This window comes from Leuresthes tenuis, unplaced genomic scaffold (genome assembly GCF_036924035.1).
Source record: "Leuresthes tenuis unplaced genomic scaffold, fLeuTen1.0.hap1 SCAF_18, whole genome shotgun sequence".
NCBI lineage: Eukaryota > Metazoa > Chordata > Actinopteri > Atheriniformes > Atherinopsidae > Leuresthes > Leuresthes tenuis.
The window spans coordinates 20,598,791-20,621,289 of NW_027325372.1; the positions used below are offsets into that span (position 1 = coordinate 20,598,791).

The following is a 22,499-nucleotide window of genomic DNA, read 5'->3' on the forward strand; positions in this document are numbered from 1 at the left end:
TGTGTGTGTGTGTGGGAGGGGTAATACATAGCTTAAATGAAGCCTCTGACGTGAAAAAAAATTATGACTACCATGGGATGAAAGGCACAGAGCAGGTAACCCAGAGATCTTGAGATCAAAGGGTGTTTGTAGGCCAGGGCAAATGGCAACTTGGAGGATCCCCTGAGGGATGGTTAAAAAGAAAAAAGAAAAAAAAAAACACGAAAGGGTTTTGTTGGCTCAGTTGAACAAAGAGATGTTCCTAATAATCGTTTTCAATCAGTTTGAGGTGGTGGCCGGCTGGTTCATGCTGAGAAACTAACCAGGCATCTGTCCTTTGACACATCACTGGAGTCGCGTGCAAGTCTTTATCACAAAACCCACAGACAGCTTTACCTTATCAAATAAACTCAACCTGTAACTGTTTTCGGTTAATCCAATCTATTGAAATAAATACTAACTATGTCATCATTTAAGCTTGAAAAATGAATTCATTCTTCTGTGTTGTGGCAAACCAATAAAATTGAAATGATGTCTGAGTGGGTTGTAATTGCCTTTATGAGTATGACAACATATTTTAATTCCTACACCTTTGAATTCACCACAACACTTCTACTTGACTGGAAAGTACCTTGTGAACACAGGCATGACAGATGCAAAAAAAAAAAACAGGCTAGAAAGAGTCAGGTGATTTCCCCAGAATTCCGTCCCTAAATGGCAAACCAGAAATAACAAAATGCAGTAACTGTACAGCATCCTACTCATGTCAGTCCTATATCTAATATCAACACTCCTTCTGCAAAGCACTATTATCGTTAATAGCTACCATCAGAACATCATAGCAATAGCTTTAGTAGCTGAAGAAGAGATCATACAGGATATACAGTATGCGTGAGCAAACATATCTGCACAGTTTCAAATTCTCTGGTACACTTTTAAGTCTTTTTTTTAGTGTTTTTGTAACATTTCAAGTAGTTGCAGCCTCATGAGATTTGATTGGTAGTACAAATGCCTGCAGAGCCTCACACTCTTCCTTGCAACTTTTCCCAATTTTCAAACAAGCCCCTCAAACAGCATTGGTCAGGCTCTAAAAATCGGGAGGTGCACAACTGGCTGAAAACATACCAAAGCGCCAGCTGTTGTTACGTCAGGGGAGAATTGCGAGCATAACACAGACAAGAAGCTGTGACTCTATCCTACAGATCAACCCCCCCTTCTTCCTCCTTCCCTCCCTCTGCATTCCAACCCTCAGCACATCTATATGAACTCTGCCACAGCTGACGCCTTAATGCTTTGTGTGTGTGTGTGTGTGTGTGTGTGTGTTGCAGAGCGAATGATGTGTTCCTATGTGTAAAGGAGTGCTTCTTTGTGCCTTTCACCCCCTGACTCTTGCTGGTCCCATGACAATGCTTCCCTTATATGCACATAACGCACATGTGCAAGCACACAGACGCACATTACTCAGAGGAAGGTGCCAAGTGTGGTGACGGGGAGATGAGGAGACGATGAGCCTGCGCCTCATCACTGCCCTCAACACCGTCGTCATTAGCATCACACAGAGGCTGGAGTTCATGGGAAAGGAAGAAAGAAAGACTTGATGCAACTGCAAACGCTAACCGTAATGGCGTCTATCCTGCCGCCCCGTAACCCCCCAGGCCTGAGTTACCTCAGGCGTTGTGAAGAAGCCCATTCACAGGAGAAGATGGCTTGAGGAGAAGGGAGGGGGGCTGCGTGCCAGGCATTCCTGAGTACACAGTAGACACATTATTATGACATCTACATGCCTAACTAGATAGATGCAGCATGATGTGTGAATGAGGAAAAGTTGTCTTCTCTGTGTGACTGCTGTAACAAACCACAAACTAACACAGAATGAAGGAAAGAAAAGAAGCCTAGATTAAATGAATAAATTTGTGTTTTTCAAGGGCAAGTATACAAAAACTTAGCCCTGCAAATACGGCTTCAAATCCTTCCACAACTCTGTGTTAGCGTTCTGCCCTCAGCAGTGAAACATGCCCAACTTATTTACATTTTTAAATAAAAGAAGACTTATTTGAATTACACAAGAATATGTTGCCTTTTCTGCCTTTTGCTGTAAGCATTCTTATAGACGGAGCCGACAATAGGCCGTCGACTTGGTGTAAAAAGTCTTATTGCATTTTCAGCGTGGAATGAACTGTCCGTACTACCACCTCTTTTATTAATGGCAAGTTATATTTTCTTACACAGGTGTAGACTTTACATCCTGACTGGCAGTTGGTCATCTTCTTTGTGGTGTGTTCAAATGCTATTTTGTTTCCCTATATGCTAGCAGCATTGGGAGACACAGCACCTCCTTATTCTTGTAACCTGATGAATACTGTGATAGTGGTATGCAGGGAAAAGTTTTAAAGCAGGTCCGACTGTAAAGACACCTTTATGCCCAATCCAAAATGCCCCAACAGTGAGCATAATTAGCCCATTATGTTGCTTGGTTTGATTGACCTTCTAAGAACAATGACAACCTGAGCCTCTTAATGGCTTTACAGTGTGATATCTGTGTGAAAGGGGGCATAAAGACTAACAGCTGGAAGAAAGAGCTGGCATAGCTCCATCTAAAGGTAAACAAATTTGACTTACCTCCACAGTCTTTATCTGCCAGGCAACCAGCTGAAAATGCAAGGAAGTCACTAAACCCAGCCTAGAAAGAGTTCCACATATGTAACCCAGAGTTATTTAATTTGATTAATGTATGCTTCCAATCTTTATGCAAAGCTTAGCTCTCATATTTATTCAACATACCAAAGTGAGGTCTCAATCATCCTGGTAAGACTCTCAGTAAAGAAAGCAAAACTTGATTAAGTTATTCTTTTAATGTTCAACAGTCACATACGTAAGGGTGTGATATGCTGACGTTAATCTTTTGTTGCTCACAGCTTAACGCTTCTGGAAATATGATTTCCAGTATATCCACACCCACACTGTCCTATTCATGTTAGGCCGAAAGAGCTCTACATTTGTGAAATACGCCAACTTATGGCAGAAACATTTACTACAGTCAAAGGAATACATGATTCATAATTTTACACAGTTTGGTATTTACTGCATTGGTAGAATGCAAGCTGCCTCTCATAACTTTCTTAACCGAATTATGAATGCATTTTTTTTATAGTTACATAACGTGCCTGGTGTGCAAAATTAACTTGTGTCCTCCACTGACTGAGATGCATCACCAAAGTGTGCTTAAACGTTACATGCAACCTGGAGTAGTGGAGAGTTGAGCGCCACGACAGACTGCTGACACGCATTTCACTGTTCCCGAGTCGTGCAAAATCAATTACGCTGATTGGTTGCAGTGGAGATCAATTTGTATCACTGAACACTGGGGCCTTTTCCTCCCATAACCGAGATGTTTAGCCTTAACAGCTGTGTTTAGGGATGTGTGTGGAAGAAAGTGATCAGATGGAAGGTGCATGATCATCACACTGACATATTTTGCTGCTGGTATGTTGTTGACAAGTGGAGATGAACAACCACTCCAGCCATGGAGACATGAGGACACGGCGTGACACGCTGTTAAGCCCCAACGCGGTGCCTGCTCTCCAGTCAGACCAACAGAAGATGCATTCCCATATCCGCAGCAAGAGCTCAGCATTGAACAACAGATTAGAGTTGTTTGACAAAAGAAGGTCCATTTTACTGTTCAGGTGGTCCTGCTCGTGGGGGCAGGCTGAGAGCTGCTGGCTGTGCCTGGATATAAAATTCCACATTTTCCATCTCTTCTTCTTGAACTTTGAACCTGTGCATTTAGTCACAATCCGTGTCCTGTATCATGTCTTCTGTCACACATTCTGCACTTGATCGTGATCTCACGTCTGTTACTGTGAATGAAAATTGAGGTGTTCCGTACAGTATCTGGCAAAAATACTAAACATACCATGGCCTTAAATAAAGCTGGGCGAGGTTGCTTCTGGAAACGTGATATGTTCCCTTTTCCCAAAACTCTAACTAAATGCTGAATCAGGCTGCAATTAAGGGTGAGCGTCCTTGATCATACTGAAACCAAAAGAGAAAAACATAATTCCCTTTGCATGCTTAAGTAATGCTGTAAAGTGAAACTATTTCAGTGGAGTGTCGAGCACAATGCCATGATATGAAACTATTGGCACAGCTAGACTGAAGAGAAACCGAATCTTGATTATTGATTTATCTCGTGTGTCATTTTAACTGAGCCAACAAAACAGAGGTACTCCAACTTGCCTGTGAATATATGCTGAATGTCTTCTTTGACATTTAATTGCATATTTTTGGATTTGACCTGAATGTATGATCAAAACAAGTTGTGTCACTTCATTTCTTACTGTTTCATTACACTTTACAAACCAAACAACTAATCGGTTAATGAAGAAATTAGCCTATAAATCAACAGACAGCTTAATAACAGTTTGTTGCAACCCTTGTGGAAACTATTTTCTTTTGCAACAGAACTGCAACAGTGAATGAAGCCACCAGAGTTACTGTACCTACTTATAAAACCGCCTGTTAATTTTCATCAAATCTTTTTTTATTTTGACCAACTTCAAGCTGTACTTGTGCTCAGATGATTCAGGTGCGCGTGCACACACACTGTCATCTTTCGATTAACGTTGAGATGAGAATGCACACACGCACACAGGGTAACATAATACGACGAAAGAAAACGATCTCGTGAAAAACTATTTCATTCTTTTATAGTTTCATCTTTAAGGTATGTCAGCGTCTATTTTTATTGTTTTCTTACATATATCATCTCATTTTTGGTGTCTTAAAACTACGAATTTAGTTGAGCTGAATTGGTTTCAATGCTGGGGGTTTTGTGTGGGGGCGGGGAAATTTAGAGAGTCGCACCTGATTGATTGAATTGTCCAGACATGCCCCAACCCTGTACGGTGATTGGCCGTATACTGGTAAACCCCGCCAATGGGTGGGGTCTCGAGCCTGTTGTACTGTTGAAGGGTTTGCGCTCGGGAAGAGTTGAATTTAGAGGGTCTCTCTCCTCCAGGGTGACAAGTTAGAACCGTTGGACCAAAACAGGGGAAGTAGCTGCAGTTTGAAGACAAAAGACACACTTTACCTCGTTTTTACCGCCGGATACCTAATTTACCCTGGGGTTGGATTAACTTGAGCCACTCTTTTTTAGTTTTTCTTTTTCATTTGCTTTAGAAGACACCTCCACTCACCGAACACAATGGGATCCCACTCATCCAAGGGAGAGGTGGCCGCGGAGGCGAACGCCGCCGCCGCTGATGCTGCGGCTGTCAAAACCAACGGACAGGTAATTACCCTCAACTGTTTTTTTCTTTTTTCTAATGGGAAAGACTTGTGGGGACTGATAGAAGATGAATTCCTCACATGAAAACCAGTTTTTAGTACATTTCGTCGACGCTTAATTGATTCAACTTGAATGTAGTGACATTTTTTGAGGCACGTCAGGTGGGGCTCACTCGATGTAGCGCTGAGGGTTCAGTCACACAGCAGCCCCCCCGCCCCCAAAAAACCCAACAAATCACAAAGTGCGTTACTTTTTTACGTGTTTTACTTGACCTCGCTTGTACAGGTTTTGTGTGGTTGGATGTTTATTTGTAAGTGAAGTCTAGCCCCCCCGCAACGTGTTGGATGGTCAAGCATAAAGGGGGAGGGGTGCAGCTTGAGCACGTAGACAGTCTACTACTCCTCCCTTTTTAAAAACAAGCCCTGTTCTCGTCTGGACGTCTGATTTACTCAGTTTTGCTCGCCCAAATAAAATGTGAGCTCAACCACAATTATTTCACAGTACAACACTTTATGACATTATTTTAAGTGTGAATTTGATACAAAATGATGCAGCTCAATTGATTTGTTACCAGTATCTCTTGATTTGCATATATATTGGTTTGTTTTGTTTTGTTTTAAGAGAGGGAAGAAGACCAAGATAAAACAATTGATGTGTTTTTCATTCCTCCATCGAGGAGCCCCAGCCTCGTCTTTGTTGAGTCGATGTCTGTCTGGTTCTCAGGGCATCCTGTGATGCACTGCTGCCGCCTATTGGCAGGTTGCAGTACTGCAAGGCGTCGCCTCTGAGCCAGCCTCCACGGTGTTTAATTAATGAGCACGGCGATGATCTGAAAATAAATTATTAAAATGGCAACAGAAAATGGTCTTTTACGTGTTTTATGTACATTTTTTTTAATAAGAGAACTTTAGTTGTACAAATTGCTGAATTAATTTGTGACATTATTATCTCAACCCTCAGGAGAATGGGCACGTGAAAACCAATGGCGATGTCTCCACAAAGCCTGAAGGGGATGCCGCTGCCACCAATGGCTCAGCTGAAGCAGCCAAAGAGCCCGAAGCCGGGGCGGGAGGTGACGCTATTGAACCGGCACCTGCTGCGGATGGTGAGGCCGCCAAACCCGAGGGCGAGGGTGCAGCAAAGGAGAGCCCCAAGAAGAAGAAGACGAAGAAGTTCTCCCTGAAGAAGTCCTTCAACATCAAGCTTAACCTGAAGAAGAGCAAGAAAAGTGAGGGCGTGAAAGAGGAGGCAGCAGCCGCCGCCGTCCCCTCTGAAGAGAAGCCTGCCGAGAACGGAGCCGCCGCTCCAGCGGAGGAGAAGAAGGAGGAGGTGAAAGAGGAGGCTGCTCCTGCTGCTGAGGCCGAGGCTCCAAAGGCAGAGGAGGGGCCGGCTAAGGAGGAAGCCCCCAAGGAGGAGGCCAAGGAAGCAGCTGCTCCGGCTGCTCCGGCTCCTGAGGCTACGAAACCAACAGAGGAGAGCAGCTCAACCCCCGCTCCCTCTGAAAAGAAAGAGTGATTGTATCATTAGTTCACAATGAACTGGGTGAACTGTTTTTCAAGAGAGAAAGAGAAAATTTAAGAGTATATATATATATATTTATATATATGTGTGTATATGTATACATATGTATATGGATATATGTATATGTAAATATATACACATGTATGTGAGAGACTCTTCGACGTGCCACTTTTTTCGTCATGATAACAAGACGACAGACTAGATTCACTAGATCACTTCCCTGGTTACTGCTCAACATCTGGACCTGGACTGAGTTTTAGGCTGTGGGCTGGTTGCTGTGTGGAAAACGGATTTAAACGGCTGGAACGCCAGCGAATGACACCATGAAGCGTGGACCGGTGGAGAAGGATGGGAGTCGAAGCATCTTTTCCCTTCGAATCCTCAGCTCAAGACACTAGATGAGATACAAGGACACCACCACTTGAAATGACTGTTCTGTAGAGGGGAGGGAAAAAAAAACAACAAAAAAAAAAACAAAACATGAAATCAGAAAATTAAAGAGACTCGCCAACTTTTTACATTCCTATATTTTAACCCAAATTTGAAGTATTTTGTGGTGTATTATAGAGAAGCATCTTAAAGATTCAGAGAAGCTATGTCGCATTTGTTAAAAGGAAAAAAAAAATAGAAGATTTTGATTTTTACCTTATTATGAAAAAAAGAACACTTAAGCTTGCTATGTTCACTGTTGCGGTTTGATATGAAGCAGAGTTGTTACCTGTCGTGTGTGAGCCTGAATCTGCTTTGTCTCTGTAAATACATTGGATTGATTTCTGTTCTTTATTTTGCTAATGTTGACAGATGTTACTGGTTTTATTGTAAAGTTGATAATGGTAAATAAATGTTGGTTACCTGCCTGCTGATGTGTCTTCATGCTTATTCCCATCACACATGACATAACTCGTTGAAGGCCGCTCCTTTGACCCGTTTCACATTGTACGTCTCTGTTTGACAAATGCACAAGAGCTGTCACATCAAGCCTCTCCACTCTATATGTTCACAACAGTCGTGGCGGCTGAGCCCCTGTTTGGTCACCCATCATGGTACAAAACTAGCTCGTTCCAGGTGGAAATACTGCCTGACTTGGACCAGATGCCACGCAGTAAATCTGAAGAGGCCCAATGAATGCTATCCCTGCATTCAATTTTTCTCCATTGTTATGCGTGGGTTCTCTCTGGGTACTCCGGCTTCCTCCCACTGTCCAAAAATCCCACATGTTAGGTTAATGGGTGACTAAATTGTCCCTAGGAGAGAGTGTGTGTGGTTGTGTGTGTGTGTGTGTGGCCCTGTGATGGACTGCTGGCCTGCCCAGGGTGTACCCCGCCCTTTAGCCTAATGACAGCTGCGATAGACTCCAGCTCCACGACCCTAAATTGGATTAAACGGGTATAGAAAATGGATGGATGGATTATAGCTCAGTCTGTTTCAGCACTGACCCTCTGAATCCTTTGTTTTCATTCCACTTGAGTTCACTCCACATCAAATGATCTAAAACGTACTGTGCAAAGCTCTCCAGCTACCCCTTGTTTCTTTATATTTTACTCCACAGGAGCCTGACTTTGTTAATAGTGGCCTCGGGTAATAGATCTCAGGGCTTTCTGAAGGTCTCTCTTTCTTTGGATGCTTTTTCAGTCCAATCCAACCTGATTTCTTTTTGTAAAAAAATCTTTATTTGTTAAGCCACTTAACACAGACTTATGAATAATTTGAGCATAAAAATGACCTAATTCAAGTTTGACAGACAAAACACTGTAAAATACAGTATTTAAAAAAAATTGTCACTAACAAGGTGATTCCCAAAGAGCTATTACCTGAAGATTTGGCATATCTCATCATGGTGTGCAGCGTGTCGCTAAAAAGAAATGTGCAAACTGGACAAGTGGAGGAGGTAAGTCAAGAGGAAGACCCAAAAAACTGTGATGTCTGAAGAAAGACCCGACACAGGACCTGAGAAATGCTTCTGGACCTTCAGCAGATCCATCTACTGCTCACTGAAGCCTCATCAGAAATGGTCTCCATTGAAGGGTGGCTATCAAGAAGCCATTATTAAGGAAGGGAAACAGGGAGAAAAGGCTGAGCTATGCCAAATGACACAAGAAGTGGACTGAAAATCAGTGGCAACAGGTCTTATGGAGGGATGAATCCTCCCCAGAACCTCAACATTACTGAAGCAGTGTGGGATCATCTGACAGAGAACGGAACAAAAGGCAGCCAACATCCAAAGAAGAGCTTTGGGATGTCTTTCATGGAGCCTGGAGAACTATTCCTGAAGACCACTTAAAGAAATGACAGAAAGCTTCTCTAAGAGGGTTCAGGCTGTGTTGAAGAATAAAGGAGCTCAGACCAAAAACTGAAGCCTATTAGAATAGTACGTATTTCTGCTTTCATTTGCACATATTTCAATAAATCATTCCATCTATTTCCCTAAGTTTCCCTAACAATAGATAAAGAAATTATGGATAACTTAAGACTTTGGTACAGGTGTGATGAATATCAGATCATATTAGTCAAAACATATTCAGCGTTAGTGTTCAGCTCGTTGAGATTAGAGAGATATTAAGAATGGACAGAAATGACAGTTATTCATTATTTTACAGAAGCTTATCGTTCATTGCTGCTGCACTAAAGTCCAGCACCTTGTTAGAATGTCGTGTAAAATAAACAAACAGATTTGGGGTTCTGATGTGAGAGTGTGAGAATGCTGAGGGGCGTAGCAGTGTTGTGCATTGTCAGGATGAACCTAAAATGCATCATAACCTTACAGGCAGAGGCGTACAAACCGCGGTGGATGGGGGCAACGTGCCTCCCCCTCCAAATGTTGGAGACATATCTGTTAAGTTTCCAATATGTGTCACCCCCAATGTTAAACTCCTTCCTATGCCCTTGTTTACAGGTGACCTTAATGTGACCTTCTGTAAAATGTTTAAAATGTAAAACTGTTCAATGTTTCAGTACTTTTTGCACAAGTTGCTGTTCTCTATCGAGGAGCTTAATGGCAAAATTCACAACAGGTGTTTGATCCATGAATCGACCAATACATTTCCTTGTTCAATTAGAATTGGTATTCAAACAGTCCCCCTCCTCATGCTGTTCACATTTTGACATCATGAGACCAAGATGACACTTAATAATTAATCAACAGTACCTCGCCATTGGAAGGCTTCAAACAGGATGTTCTCAGGTGGATGTGGCCACTGAGCAACCATCAGCAGGTTGCAGCAGAGATACAGAGAGACTGGAAGACTCACAGAAAGGTAAAGAAGTGGACGTCCTTTGGCAACATCCCACACTGATGACTGTTTCAACAGTGCCCTGCGGAACCGAATGAGGAATACCACTCAACTCTAGATGCATTTAAGTGAGGTGAGAGGCCCCCAAGTGTCACATCAGACCATTCAAAACCATTTACATCAGCATGGTCTGCGTGCTCGATGACCTGCAAGGGTACCTGACCGCACCACCAGGCACAGGTGTCATCGTCTTGCATGGGCCGGGGGGCATTTATGCTGGACAAGGGACCAGTGGGTGCTGTTCTCCGATGAAAATCGATTCACGTTGAGCAGAAATGATGTTGGAGATGTCAAGGAGAGCGCTATGCATCAGCCACTGTAGTCCCCAGACGAGCCTTCGGGGGTGGTGGTGTTACAGTGTGGGCAGGTGTGTCTAATCAGTACAGAACTGCCCTACACTTTGTGAATAACAAGTCCATACCACCCGAATAACATCATTAAGCCAGTCACTGTGCTCCTGCATGAACAACGCAGGCCTAATTTCATCTTCATGGACGACGATGTTCCAGCTCATAGAAGGTCGCATCATTAGGGAACGGATGCTGGAGACAGGGGTACCTCTAAAGGAGTGGCCTGCACTTTCTCCAGACCTTAATCCCATAGAAAACCTATGGGATCAGCTGAGTTGCCGTGTAGAGGCTCGTAACTCTGTAGCCCAGAACCTCAATGACCTGAGGGCCGCTCTCCAAGAAGAGTGGGCTGCCATGCATAAGCAGACAATAAGTCGACTTGTGAGCAGCAGGAGACGTCGTTGTCGAGCTGTAATCGATGCTCAAGGGCACATGACAAGTTATTGAGACATTGACATTTTATGTTGTGGTATACCCACCACTGCTGTTGGCTTTTGTTTCAATAAATTGTTTGAGATGAGGAAACCACCAGTGCATGCTTCTACTTAAATGCCCTACTTTCACGCTATAATATCACTGTGGAGAGAACTTTTGACATTTTCCATATATTTCACCTGAAAGCCAAATTCCCCTAACTTTTTGTGAGAAGTTTACAAAGAAATGAGGGGGTGACTCACAAATTTAGCACAGCACTGTGAATAGTTAAAAAGTAAAGTACCTTGTAATACAAGAAAATGTTGAGTTGCGTTTGGTTTCTTCAGATGTGTGGCCCATGTGTAAGAAAGCACTTACGAAACGCCTCAGAGTTTATGTTCACTATAAAACATAAAGGCCTTTATTTGATTTGAAATCAAGTGGCACTTTTTTCTTTTTGTCCTTCAGAGCAATTCGAACCATTTAACACTAATGATGTTAGCTCCACTGACCCCTGACCCTTTGTTAGTCCCCTGGCTCTGAGACAGGCATCATTACTCCTGCCTCCTTCGACAGTATTTCTTCCTTTCCAAGGCCTGTCGTCTCCTCAGAATGGTGAACACAGCTGCCTGACTCTGGCTGAACTGACCTACTTCACATGGTGATATGATGAGTTGAGATCTGAGCTACGTTCAGATTTGGCTTTCAAAGTGCGATGAATTATTGAAGCTGGAGCTTCTAGTTGACTCCAGTAGCATTTCGGTCATTCACACTGTCGGCTTTTGTTATCTTTTCGACTGATTGATTTAAATTTATCTGTCAGGCAATGACGAGACAAATCCAAATTAGGTAAACCGTCCACATGTCTTTACGTTGTCCACCCGCAGGAATGCAGGGAGCTGTGAATAATTCATAGCTGCCCCACAACCACTTCATTTCCAGTGTCTTGTTGATTATGTGTGCTGCTTTTTAGTGTTTGCGGCACGGTATGTGTCAGTTTCTTAATTTTTCATTCTGCAATCGAAGTGTCGCCAGAGATTTGGAAGTTGAAGTCAAACGCACATGAGCGTTTGCTGCCACCTGCTGGTCATTACCTGGAACGTTACCAAGCTAGTCCTTCGAGGGTGTAAAAGAGGCTGGAAGTGGGCACAATCACGTGGAAATGATGTATAAAGTATAAATGGCAGAAAGAAGAAAAAAAACTATGAGCTTTAAAGTCCGTATTTGAAATGACCACTCTTACATAAGCTATATTTGCTTCTTGAAGGACATCCCAAAGCTCTTCTTTGGGTTCTTCTTTTGTCTTCCACTTGTCCAGTTTCCTTATATTATTTAATGACACACTGCTCACTATGCTGAGGTGTACCAAGTTTTTATACTTCATCTTATTTATTCATATATATACTTAAATATATACTTATATATTTTTAACAGGTTGCTTGTAACAAAGTAGCTAACAACTGCACCAAAATGCCTACATTTAAATCTGGTTCTTTGCTCAATTTGCTGGGTGTACACCTGTTCTTATGTGCTTTTTACGCTCGAGTCTTAACAAACAACAAGAATGAGTGAATAAATAAGCATATCTCTGAAAACGGTCAGGTACGAGGACTGAACTGAGAATTTGTAAAATAAAAGACAATGTCCAAAGAATGTTTTTTTTTAACGCTATCACTGTCAAAGATTACAAGACCGTCTGGTTCATTAGAAGTAAAATATAATGAAAAGTGGGGTGGCTCAAGACTTATGTTCAGTACTGTATCAGCAATTTATTGTGTGAGTAAGTCAAAACCAGGAGCTGTACGTGTAAATGTATTTTAACTGAGTTAAACGCTGAACAGCAGCGTTGTACTCCACAGTAAGCGGTCTTTCCAGCTACCTCGGCGGTCCTCGGTTTGTAAAACTGTCGCCTCCCATTCGGGCGGCTGAGCCTCTGTGATTGGTTGACAAGAGCTCAGCGCGAGCTCCCTGGTGCAACAGAGAAACCGGTGAAAACGAACCAGTGGGGTAACTGGTGTAAAATGGCGCTGTCTCAAGGAACAAAGAAAAAAGTTTGCTATTACTATGACGGTAAATATTTTCTGTTGTTCATCATAGTTCTTGTGATTATTTGAGTGGCTTTTGAGGCGTGTAAACGTTCAGAAAAATGTTCACCTATCACGTTTTTATTCAGTGCTACACCACTAAGCTAGCTCGCCGGTGTAGTGAGCTAACATTAGCTTACTCGGTGGGCTACCTAGCTTGTTTTAGCTATACGGATTGCTGAGTTAGCTGTTAGCCTTAATCTGCACGTAGTGCATCCTCCACTTCTTATGAGTTTCAAGACATCCAGTCGCCAGCCCAATCCCCTGAAATAATAAAGAATTTTATTGTGTTGCGTTTTGTGCGTGTAAGCTTTTATGGGACATTTTTTAGCATAGATGAACCTCGAAGCTACCCGGCGCTAATCACACCAGTGTTCATGCAACTTGCTAACAACTTCCGAGAAGTGGGGGACGATGTACCAGTCCTTTCTTCGGTAGGCGTTGTGGAGCACATAGGTTTTGAGACAGTAATTGTCATTAACATGTATTGCATTTCTCCTATCTGCTGTGCAGAGGAACTTGTTAGCCCTTATAGTATACATTAATATTGAATAATTCGGGTTGACGTTATATCAATTGCTGTAATCCGTCTATATTACCTTTAAATTCGTGTTTGTCTTGGTGCAAAAGCATTGAACAAATCCGGCTCCTACTGTCACATGTGGATCATTCATTTCCTGTAATAACACACAGATCAGGACTTAAAGCTGCAGTGCGAACAAATTGTGGACGAGGCTTTAGTTGTAGACCACATTTGCGTGCGGAACATTGTGTGTGTTGAGCAGTGCAACTTCGGAAAATGTGTGACACACTGCTCAAAAGATTTGTGCACATAGTTCATCCTTAAGCATGCTATTTTTCCCTCGCCATATTGGCGTGTAACATCTGTCAGTAAAGCAAGCAAGACATATTCTGAGTGCAGTTTGGCATTAAACTGTCACTTATAGTATAGCTGAGGTGCGTAACGGGAATATGTTTTTTCTTTTTCTTAACAGTTTGTTTGAATTAATATGTTCTTCTATAGGTGACGTTGGAAACTACTACTATGGCCAAGGCCACCCCATGAAACCCCACAGGATCCGCATGACACACAACCTCCTCCTCAATTATGGACTGTACAGGAAAATGGAGATCTATGTGAGTCAAACCACCCCACGCAAACCTTACAATTATAATGTGTCAGTTGTGGTTTACATTTGGCTTTTCTGGATGTAAATCCCATTTCCTTTCCTTGCTTTAATCTCTTTTGCTGTGCATCTTCTATTTTCAAGACATGTTTTACAAAGCCTGGATGTTCAGCTGTTAAACTGAAGAATTTGATTTAATCATGCCATAAAGACAATGAATGAACATCATCAAAGAGTAGTTATTCAATAAGCTGCCATGTCCTCTTCCTGCACGGTGGGGAGTCCAAGTGGGCCTGACAGAAATGACTGTGTGGACAACAGCACGAACAGTGAGGCAGTTGTTACATTTCTCTCTGTCAGGGAGAAATAAGTGCGACCAACATGTGGCTGCACTTTTCTCACATCGAGTGACAAAACCAATTATTCATTTTGCTGCAACATTAAGCTTTTTCCCCATGTCTCGCTGTAAATGTTCAGAGCCTGCCTTTCACTCGCAAGTGAGTTTTCTGTTTCTTCCGTCCTGCAAAAATATTTTTTGTTTTAGTTGATGTTACATATCTGCGTTACAGCTATTTTTCCAAAATGTTCTTTTAAAATGACTTGAATGGCTTGAGTTGAAAAGAATTCTACAATGGTTGGGGGTGCCGTGCTTGAGCAAAGCCCTGCAGAGGGAGTGTACAATGGAAATCACATGCAGTCCCTGCGTTGTCTGTGAACGCTGCGTTTACCTTCTTGAGAGGAGATGGATCGACTCGTTCTGGGGAGGCGCAGGAACAGATGATTAAAAAAGACTCCTCTTTGTCATTTTTCTCCTGTTCATCACTCATTTTGATTTTGATAGTGTAGTGGTAAGATTGCCACCTTCCATGTGGGAGACCTGGGTTCAAATCCCCTGCATGAAAGGTGTTACCTCCAGTAGGGGTCCTTAGGCAAGACCCCCTTACCCTATCTGCCTACCTGTAAGTCGCTTTGGATAAAATGTCTGCTAAATGCATAAACAACAATCTGTGGTTGTACAGCAGGGAATGCTAAATACATGGCAGTCACAACATTTGTTTTTAAACTGCAATTACTGATCACTGTGTTCCCCGTTACCTTTCTGTGGGATTTCAGAGACCGCACAAAGCCAGTGGTGAAGAGATGACAAAGTACCACAGTGACGACTACATAAAGTTCCTGAGGTCCATCCGGCCAGACAACATGTCTGAGTACAGCAAACAAATGCAAAGATGTGAGTGTCCTGCTTTCTCCTTTGCAGCGCTGCGCTCCCACTTCCCTCGTGTTCAGTCATACAAACATTGTTCTTTTTCTTACAGTTAATGTTGGAGAGGACTGTCCAGTGTTTGATGGTCTGTTTGAGTTTTGCCAGCTCTCAACAGGCGGCTCTGTGGGTACGTTGTTCCAACTAAACTCGACATAATCTTGTTCACTGACCTCTTACAAGGGGGGCAGCCTACTTGTCAAAACACTGAACCTCACATTAGCCTCAATGTGCTCATCAGTGTGTAAAAGTTCTGCATTTGTACAATAAGAAGCGTTGTGGGAATGAGATGCACATTTTAAGGTTGTATGGAGCAGATAAAAAGGCACTCTTTTCAAGTATAGACCACTGTTGAGGTTCTATAAACAAGTGACTTCAGTTTTATGAACACAAAAGGTTCAGTGTCTATAATCTTTGTTTCTGCTTGCTTCAGCTGGAGCAGTGAAGCTGAACAAGCAGCAGACAGACATCGCCATCAACTGGGCTGGCGGACTCCATCACGCCAAGAAGTCTGAGGCCTCTGGTTTCTGCTACGTCAACGACATCGTCCTCGCCATCCTGGAGCTGCTCAAGTAAGCAGTGCACTGCCTGTGCTTCCTCATCCAGCTGTCAGGAGTCTTTGTTTGTGAGAACAGAACACCGGATATGGTTTACATATGTTACATAATGAAAACGTTTTGAGAATTTTGTTGAGTTTCTTTTGAAAGGTTTCACACTGTTGATTAGCAGGGAAATTAATTTAATGTTAACACAGCAATGACACCTCACTATGAAGATTGCCAAAAGCACTTCAGATCTCTTTTGGAGAGGTCAGATGATCAGTGGCCTCCTTTTTACATTTTAAAACCCAGGATACAATGCAGTTAGAAAAGTATTAGGTCACTTGTAGCTGTTATAAGTTATGATTTATCATGAACTATGATCTTTTTTTGTCTGAACTTGGATCTCAGTATATCATTAACTGAATTCGCTGCCTTGTCCAGATACCACCAGAGGGTGTTATACATAGACATTGACATCCACCATGGTGATGGAGTAGAGGAGGCCTTCTACACCACTGACAGGGTCATGACTGTCTCTTTCCACAAGTATGGGGAGTACTTCCCTGGCACTGGAGACCTAAGGGTTCGTGTTATTTAAAATCTTTTATTAATTATTGAACAACATTATTGTCTTGTGGCCACGTATGTTGGTATTAATCCAACTATGTCAATGTGTACAGGACATTGGTGCAGGAAAGGGCAAGTACTATGCAGTGAACTACCCTCTTAGAGACGGCATTGATGATGAGTCGTATGAAGCCATCTTCAAACCTGTAAGCTTTCAATTTGAACCTTTGTGTTTTTTCCTCTTACCCAGCAAATAAATTTAAAGATGACAAATTCACAGCACAGTCTCTGACCAAAGTCATGTGTTTGTGTCAGATCATGGCCAAAGTCATGGAGATGTATCAGCCGAGTGCTGTGGTTCTGCAGTGTGGAGCAGATTCTCTCTCTGGAGACAGGCTGGGCTGCTTCAACCTCACCATCAAAGGTATTGAACGCCTCATAAGACCACCCCTGGCTTTATGATATTGAAAACTTAACCCGAGCGTGCGTTTGCCCTTTCAGGCCACGCCAAGTGCGTCGAGTACATCAAAAGTTTCAACCTTCCTCTGCTGATGCTGGGCGGAGGAGGGTACACCATCCGCAACGTGGCCCGTTGCTGGACGTTCGAAACTGCCGTCGCCTTGGACAGCTCCATTCCCAACGAGTTGCCCTACAATGATTACTTTGAGTACTTTGGGCCCGACTTCAAGCTGCACATCAGCCCCTCCAACATGACTAACCAGAATACCAACGAGTACCTGGAGAAGATCAAACAGAGGCTCTTTGAGAACCTCCGTATGCTGCCTCACGCGCCCGGTGTCCAGATGCAGGCCATCCCAGAGGATGCTCCTCACCCAGACAGTGGAGACGAGGACGAGGAAGACCCCGACAAACGCGTCTCCAGTAAGATGTTTCCTGGCATTCGTCTCTTAAACATGCAGCTGTGAGGACTCGAACCTCAAACCCTAGTCCACATTTGACATGAAAGGAATTTTACTGAACCGCACTTTGTTGTTTCAGTCCGGGCCCACGACAAGAGGATAGCCTGTGAAGAGGAGTTTTCAGACTCTGAGGACGAGGCAGAGGGGCAGGGGGGAGGCCGCAGGAATGCAGCCAACCACAAAAAGACAAAACGAGTGAAGAAGGAGGAAGAGAAGGAAGGAGAGGAAAAAAAAGGTGAGACCACTCGCATGACCTAGCTGTGTTTGAACAGTCAGTGGCCATATTAATCACTCCTGTTTGCTTTCTAGAAGTGAAAGAAGAGGAGAAAGAAGAAGAGAAGATGGATACATCCGGGTAAGAAACATTCAAACTGATAGAGATCAGATTCTCATAACAATAATATTCACTATTCAAAAAGTCACAACCTCAGTTTATTTCTCCCACTCTTTTTAAATATGCATGACCACAGTGAGTAAACTGTAGATTTGGAAGTGTTACCCAGTAATCGCAAGTCCAGCACTGAAATTTTAGTTTGTAACTGATTATATTAATTGTCCATAAAAGCTGCTCTGAGAGTTTAATGATTGGAAACTGGAGGACATTATCAGGACCTGTTGTTTTATGTTGTGGCTCCAGTCCAGCTCCTCTTCCTTCTCCCAGAGTCACCCTGCAGTTTCTTCATGGAATGAAGAATTGTAGACATTAAAGTGATCACAAAGTTGTCTGGATGCTCTGCTTTTTGTCTTCAACAAAACTGTTTGTGTTTCAGACCAAAAGAGGAGGTGAAGACGACTTGAAGTCCGATCCAGGGAGAATGGATTTACTGTTATCTTCAACCCCCTCAGATTCCTGTGTTCTCCTACTGCAACAATAGGATCTTTTTTTTAAATTCCTCTTTTTTTTTTAGTGTTCTTAAGGGCAAACCTGGTTTACACTGTACTTCCAAGTTGAGTTTAGCATCATGTGAATGGGATGCACAACCCAATATTAAGCCATTAGTTTGGCATTCTTGAAATGAGCGTCACCGTGTTTTTAAGTGTAAATCCCACTCATCTCGCACTGTTATGTCTCTGCTGTAATGAGAAACCCGTCCCAGTGTTACTGTTTCCAGTTCAGATTTAAACCAGTTTGTGGGGCTGTGGTTTAACAACCTGCAGCCTAAAGATAGTTTGCCTTGCTATTAATTTATCTGTGAATGCGTGTTTCGAACATCGGCACCTTCAGCACATACAAACTTTCTGCCCCTGATCTCTGCTCACTAACTTATTTAAAATCATGAATACAGTCAGTCCTCTCAGCCCGTCATTTTATGAATATCTGGTATTTTTTCCTCCCCGCATTGTTTGTATGTTAATGTATGAATGTGTGTGAACCTCTCCAAGAGGCTGCTGATGGTGAGTGAATGACTTATTTTAGATGTTGTATCATTATACTTAAAGGTGGAGGAGGCCAGTGTATGGCTCTTCACGTGTGGTTGTTTGGAAATCTATCCTTGTGAAATGTGCATTATCATTGTTATAAAAAAAGAAGAAAATAAAGAAAATTGATCTACTTTTTGTTGGCTAATATATCTGACGGCATCACCACTCAGACTTCATGAAATATGAAGAATACTTTGTCTCATGGTGAAGGTGGAAGAGGAAGGCATCACAAAGACAGAATTTTAGTTTGTCATTTTATGATGGGCGGTGGAATGACTTTGCAACATAAAATGCATCTAAAGATCATTTATCATATTAAATACACTTCAGGGTTATGGAATAAGGGTTAAAGTTCAAACTACACATCCCAGGTACAAAATTGAAATCCAGATTCCATCAGGAGATCCAAAATGTTACAAAAACTACTTCACAAGTATGCATTCATGAACGATCCCCTATTCCTTTATTTTGTAAGTAATCTGAAGTAGTCGGTCTAAACTTAATTACAGGTGACCAGCATCGCAAACTGTAACGTTGACTTTGGTTCAGGGGAGGTGGTCAGCTGACTGAATGCACTCTGTTCTTCCTGATGGGACTGAGACGGATGCTCGTTGAAGCTGTGGGCGTGAGCTGGCTGTTTAAGCCTCCAGTTCAAAGTCAAAGTACTGTGGGTCAAAGTAATGAATCCTTACATATCCATCTTCTCCTCCACTGCTGTAGCTGTAGACAGTAATCACACAAGAACAGAGTTAGTGATTTGCAGTTTTCAGCAGAACGACTGCATTGTTAACAAGTCAAGTTAACCAACTACCTCTTGCCATCAGGATGGAAAGCAACGCAATTTATGGGACCAAAATGACCTTTGACCCTGCCAAACTCCTCCTCGTAGGCAGCATGGAAGAACCTGAGAATGGCAGAAAAGACAGGTCACCACCACAAACCCCTCCCACAGGCGATGCCATCCAATGCGCTTTGTTTTCTCTGACTGTTTCATCCTTAAAGCTCAACTCAGGTGTTCAACTCACCTGGCCTCAAACTTGCCAATCCTGGTGGAGGTAGTGGTGACCTCCATGGCTTCCTGTCCACCCCCCATCACCACCTGATCAAGCATTTTAGGTCAGTCAGAGTGCTACGAGTGTGTACTGTTAAAAGTATGCAGTGTGCGAGTCATCTTACGTGATCCATTATGGGGGAGATGGCAGCAGAGTTGACGGGTCGCTCGGTCTTAAAAGTCTTGATGTGATCCAGAGAAGTGGAGTCAAACAACTACGAGGACACAAGGGAGACGGAAAACACTCATTCAGCAACATGTTTGTCAGTGGGTGTGTTGTGTTTAAGGTCCAGGAGAGGAGGTCGGCTCTTACTTTGGCAGAGTTGTCTTTGGAGGCACTGATGAACATAGTGAGATCCACTGATGTCTGCATGTCATTGATCTGCTTGGTGTGCTCCTTGGCCTTCTTCAGGATTTCTCCAGACTGGCCAAAAAAATTATAAACAACATAGTTATGATCATGACTTACAAAACTTTTGACTCAATTTGACACTCAATCTTTAAAAACTGGTATTTCTCCCCATTCTACTTTACATCCTGCATTGGTGTTGGAGGCACCATTGGATGCATTACATTACAAACCTTGGCGCTAAACTGGTTGATTTCTCCGTTCTCGTGGCCGGCGTTGACAAACTCCCCCAGAGGCCCCCACACGGCACTGGTAATCTTGTGATCGCTGCAGGGTACGGACAGGTAGGGCTGGTTGTCCTCTACACACACACACACACACACACACAAACAGATTCCCTCTTTCAATCACAGACGCAAGGCTGAGAACATACTCAATTTTTAACCTCACGCAGACAACAGGCATTCGACGTTTGCTTAAATGGAAAATTCTACAATTAGAAGTCGCTCTGCTGCACTCCCAACAGCAGGCAGGACAGATGTGTTGCTATGACGGCAAGTCTCTGTTAGTTTCACATGACACGAAATGATTTGTATATATCACAGCAGGTCAGAAGGAATCAAAGGGGTGTGTGTGGGTGTGTGTGTGTGTGTGTGTGTGTGTGTGTGTGTGTGTGTGTGTGTGTGTGTGTGTGTGTGTGTGTGTGTGTGCCCGTGAGCCACGCCATAGAATACAATCTTCTGAATGCTGCTACTTCAGACGGCCAAGTTTGAATCAACATCTGACTTTTAGACCAACACGACCGCTGAGAAGAACAAAGGGCGTGTACCTATCTGCTGTGGATCCCTCAGGTCAAAGAAGTTCAGGAAGCACTGGTAACCCATCTGCTTGTCTGTGGAGAACATGATGATGTTGCCGCTGAAGTCAAAGCCGCACGTCCTGACGGCAGAGTTGGTGTTGAGCAGAGCCAGCTGTTTACCTGAGAGCAGCAATGTAGAGTGAAAAATATGTGTGAGATGACCCAAAGCATCATCTTCCTACTATTTCAGAGGCTTGTCAAACTAAATAAAGAGATTAATGAATAAATAAATGTAGTTCTTTAGATATAGCTTTTGATATTAGGATGATGTGTCATTAGAAAAGCAGGGAAATCTTCAGTACAACTTATTTTTTTACGTACCGGTCTCACAGTCCCACAGTCGACAGCTGTTGTCTGCTGACCCCGTCAGTACGCTCTTAGTGTCCCCTGAGAAAGTCCAAGTTAAGAAACCAACCACGTACATCACCACCAAGCACTAGCATTCTAAACATGCACAGGTGCATTTCCTGAGGGAGGATACAGTCACAGTCGATACACCACACAGCTCCCGTGTGTCCATTGTAGGTACCGAGCCTCTCGCCGTTCACAGAATACCACACGTTGCAAACCTACAGTTGGATACGACAAAAGAGGATAAGTCATCCATTTCCAATCGAATCTGCATGCTTAATGGACACTGATAGTTGACCCACCGTGTCTTTAGCTACAGAGAAAATCAGGTCTCCTTCTCTGTTGTACTTGATTTGAGTGATGGACCTCTCGTGGCCCTGGAGCAGGATTGGTTTCTGGGAAAAACAAAAGCTCGGTTCAGTATTCAACGTAACAATTTACACCACTGACTGTTTTTTAAGGGGAACATACTGGGACTGTGGTCTGCAGTGACAACATTACGGCTCATCTTCCAAATACAAACTATAGCTCTGCCATCTGCCAGTGAAATATATTTCTTTGCGTAGCTACATCACGCACCCAGCACTAGCTAACATGTATGACAACACTATGAGAACGCTAATTTGAAAGCTAAGCTAAAGCTAGCTAGAGCCCATATGCTACCCGAACCCGAGCTTACAACCGCAGTAAGAAAACGGGAGGTGGTCGGGCCAAAATATAAATCGAAGGAAACCGTTGCCAAGAAATATACTAACCATTTTTGTCAGCTATGTGTTGCCGGTCGGCCCAGTACATAAACAATGCTTCACGTAAAGATAGAAAGCTTGAGCACTCGTGTTTCAGGCGCCGGAGCCGCGGCGGAAGAGGAAGGTGATGTAATTCCTGTGTCAAAAAGCAAAATGGCGCCAGTGCGCCCTCTGCTGTAATTCTCCCAAATAACGGGGGCGTGAAACAGCTTGTGCTTCAGGTACTATACAAAACTGAAAACTTCGAATGTTTCGCGTTTAAAAAACACATAAGTCACGCAGTTGCAGAGTATTAATATAATATTAATTCACCAATTAAACGTTGCGAGCATCCTAACAGGTTAATGTATACGGTATATACTAGATTTCCTATTCA

At 43.0% G+C, this 22,499-nt stretch overlaps 3 protein-coding genes across 4 annotated transcripts in view; 2 read left to right on the plus strand and 1 right to left on the minus strand.

Moving 5' to 3' along the window:
• Positions 1 to 4,966: 4,966 nt before the first annotated feature.
• On the plus strand, positions 4,967 to 7,647 carry marcksl1b (MARCKS-like 1b). The gene is made up of 2 exons (XM_072370574.1): positions 4,967 to 5,272; positions 6,230 to 7,647. Exons 1-2 carry the CDS (start codon positions 5,186 to 5,188, stop codon positions 6,782 to 6,784), a joined length of 642 nt encoding a protein of 213 aa, XP_072226675.1. The 5' UTR covers positions 4,967 to 5,185; the 3' UTR covers positions 6,785 to 7,647.
• Positions 7,648 to 12,803: 5,156 nt separating this feature from the next.
• Positions 12,804 to 22,499, plus strand: part of hdac1 (histone deacetylase 1) — a 254,786-nt gene continuing 245,090 nt past the window's right edge. Inside the window, exons 1-12 of one of the 2 annotated variants that reach the window (XR_011908380.1) lie at positions 12,804 to 12,914; positions 13,953 to 14,065; positions 15,169 to 15,286; positions 15,372 to 15,446; positions 15,750 to 15,888; positions 16,300 to 16,441; positions 16,539 to 16,631; positions 16,741 to 16,849; positions 16,927 to 17,307; positions 17,425 to 17,580; positions 17,655 to 17,700; positions 18,116 to 18,691. Coding sequence is in view for 1 of the 2 variants with exons in the window: in XM_072370388.1 (XP_072226489.1) it covers positions 12,866 to 12,914; positions 13,953 to 14,065; positions 15,169 to 15,286; positions 15,372 to 15,446; positions 15,750 to 15,888; positions 16,300 to 16,441; positions 16,539 to 16,631; positions 16,741 to 16,849; positions 16,927 to 17,307; positions 17,425 to 17,580; positions 17,655 to 17,700; positions 18,116 to 18,143 (1,449 nt within the window). In the remaining variant the exon portion in view is untranslated. Of the gene's footprint in view, positions 12,915 to 13,952; positions 14,066 to 15,168; positions 15,287 to 15,371; positions 15,447 to 15,749; positions 15,889 to 16,299; positions 16,442 to 16,538; positions 16,632 to 16,740; positions 16,850 to 16,926; positions 17,308 to 17,424; positions 17,581 to 17,654; positions 17,701 to 18,115; positions 18,899 to 22,499 lie in introns of those variants that run through there. The other variant, XM_072370388.1, reaches the window with a different exon arrangement.
• eif3i (eukaryotic translation initiation factor 3, subunit I) lies at positions 19,014 to 22,252 on the minus strand. The gene is made up of 11 exons (XM_072370440.1): positions 22,133 to 22,252; positions 21,680 to 21,772; positions 21,508 to 21,595; positions 21,348 to 21,413; positions 20,997 to 21,146; positions 20,401 to 20,528; positions 20,132 to 20,242; positions 19,944 to 20,033; positions 19,793 to 19,866; positions 19,579 to 19,671; positions 19,014 to 19,487 (listed from the first exon to the last, which is right to left on the minus strand). The coding sequence occupies exons 1-11, from the start codon at positions 22,133 to 22,135 to the stop codon at positions 19,406 to 19,408; spliced, it is 978 nt and encodes a 325-aa protein (XP_072226541.1). The 5' UTR covers positions 22,136 to 22,252; the 3' UTR covers positions 19,014 to 19,405.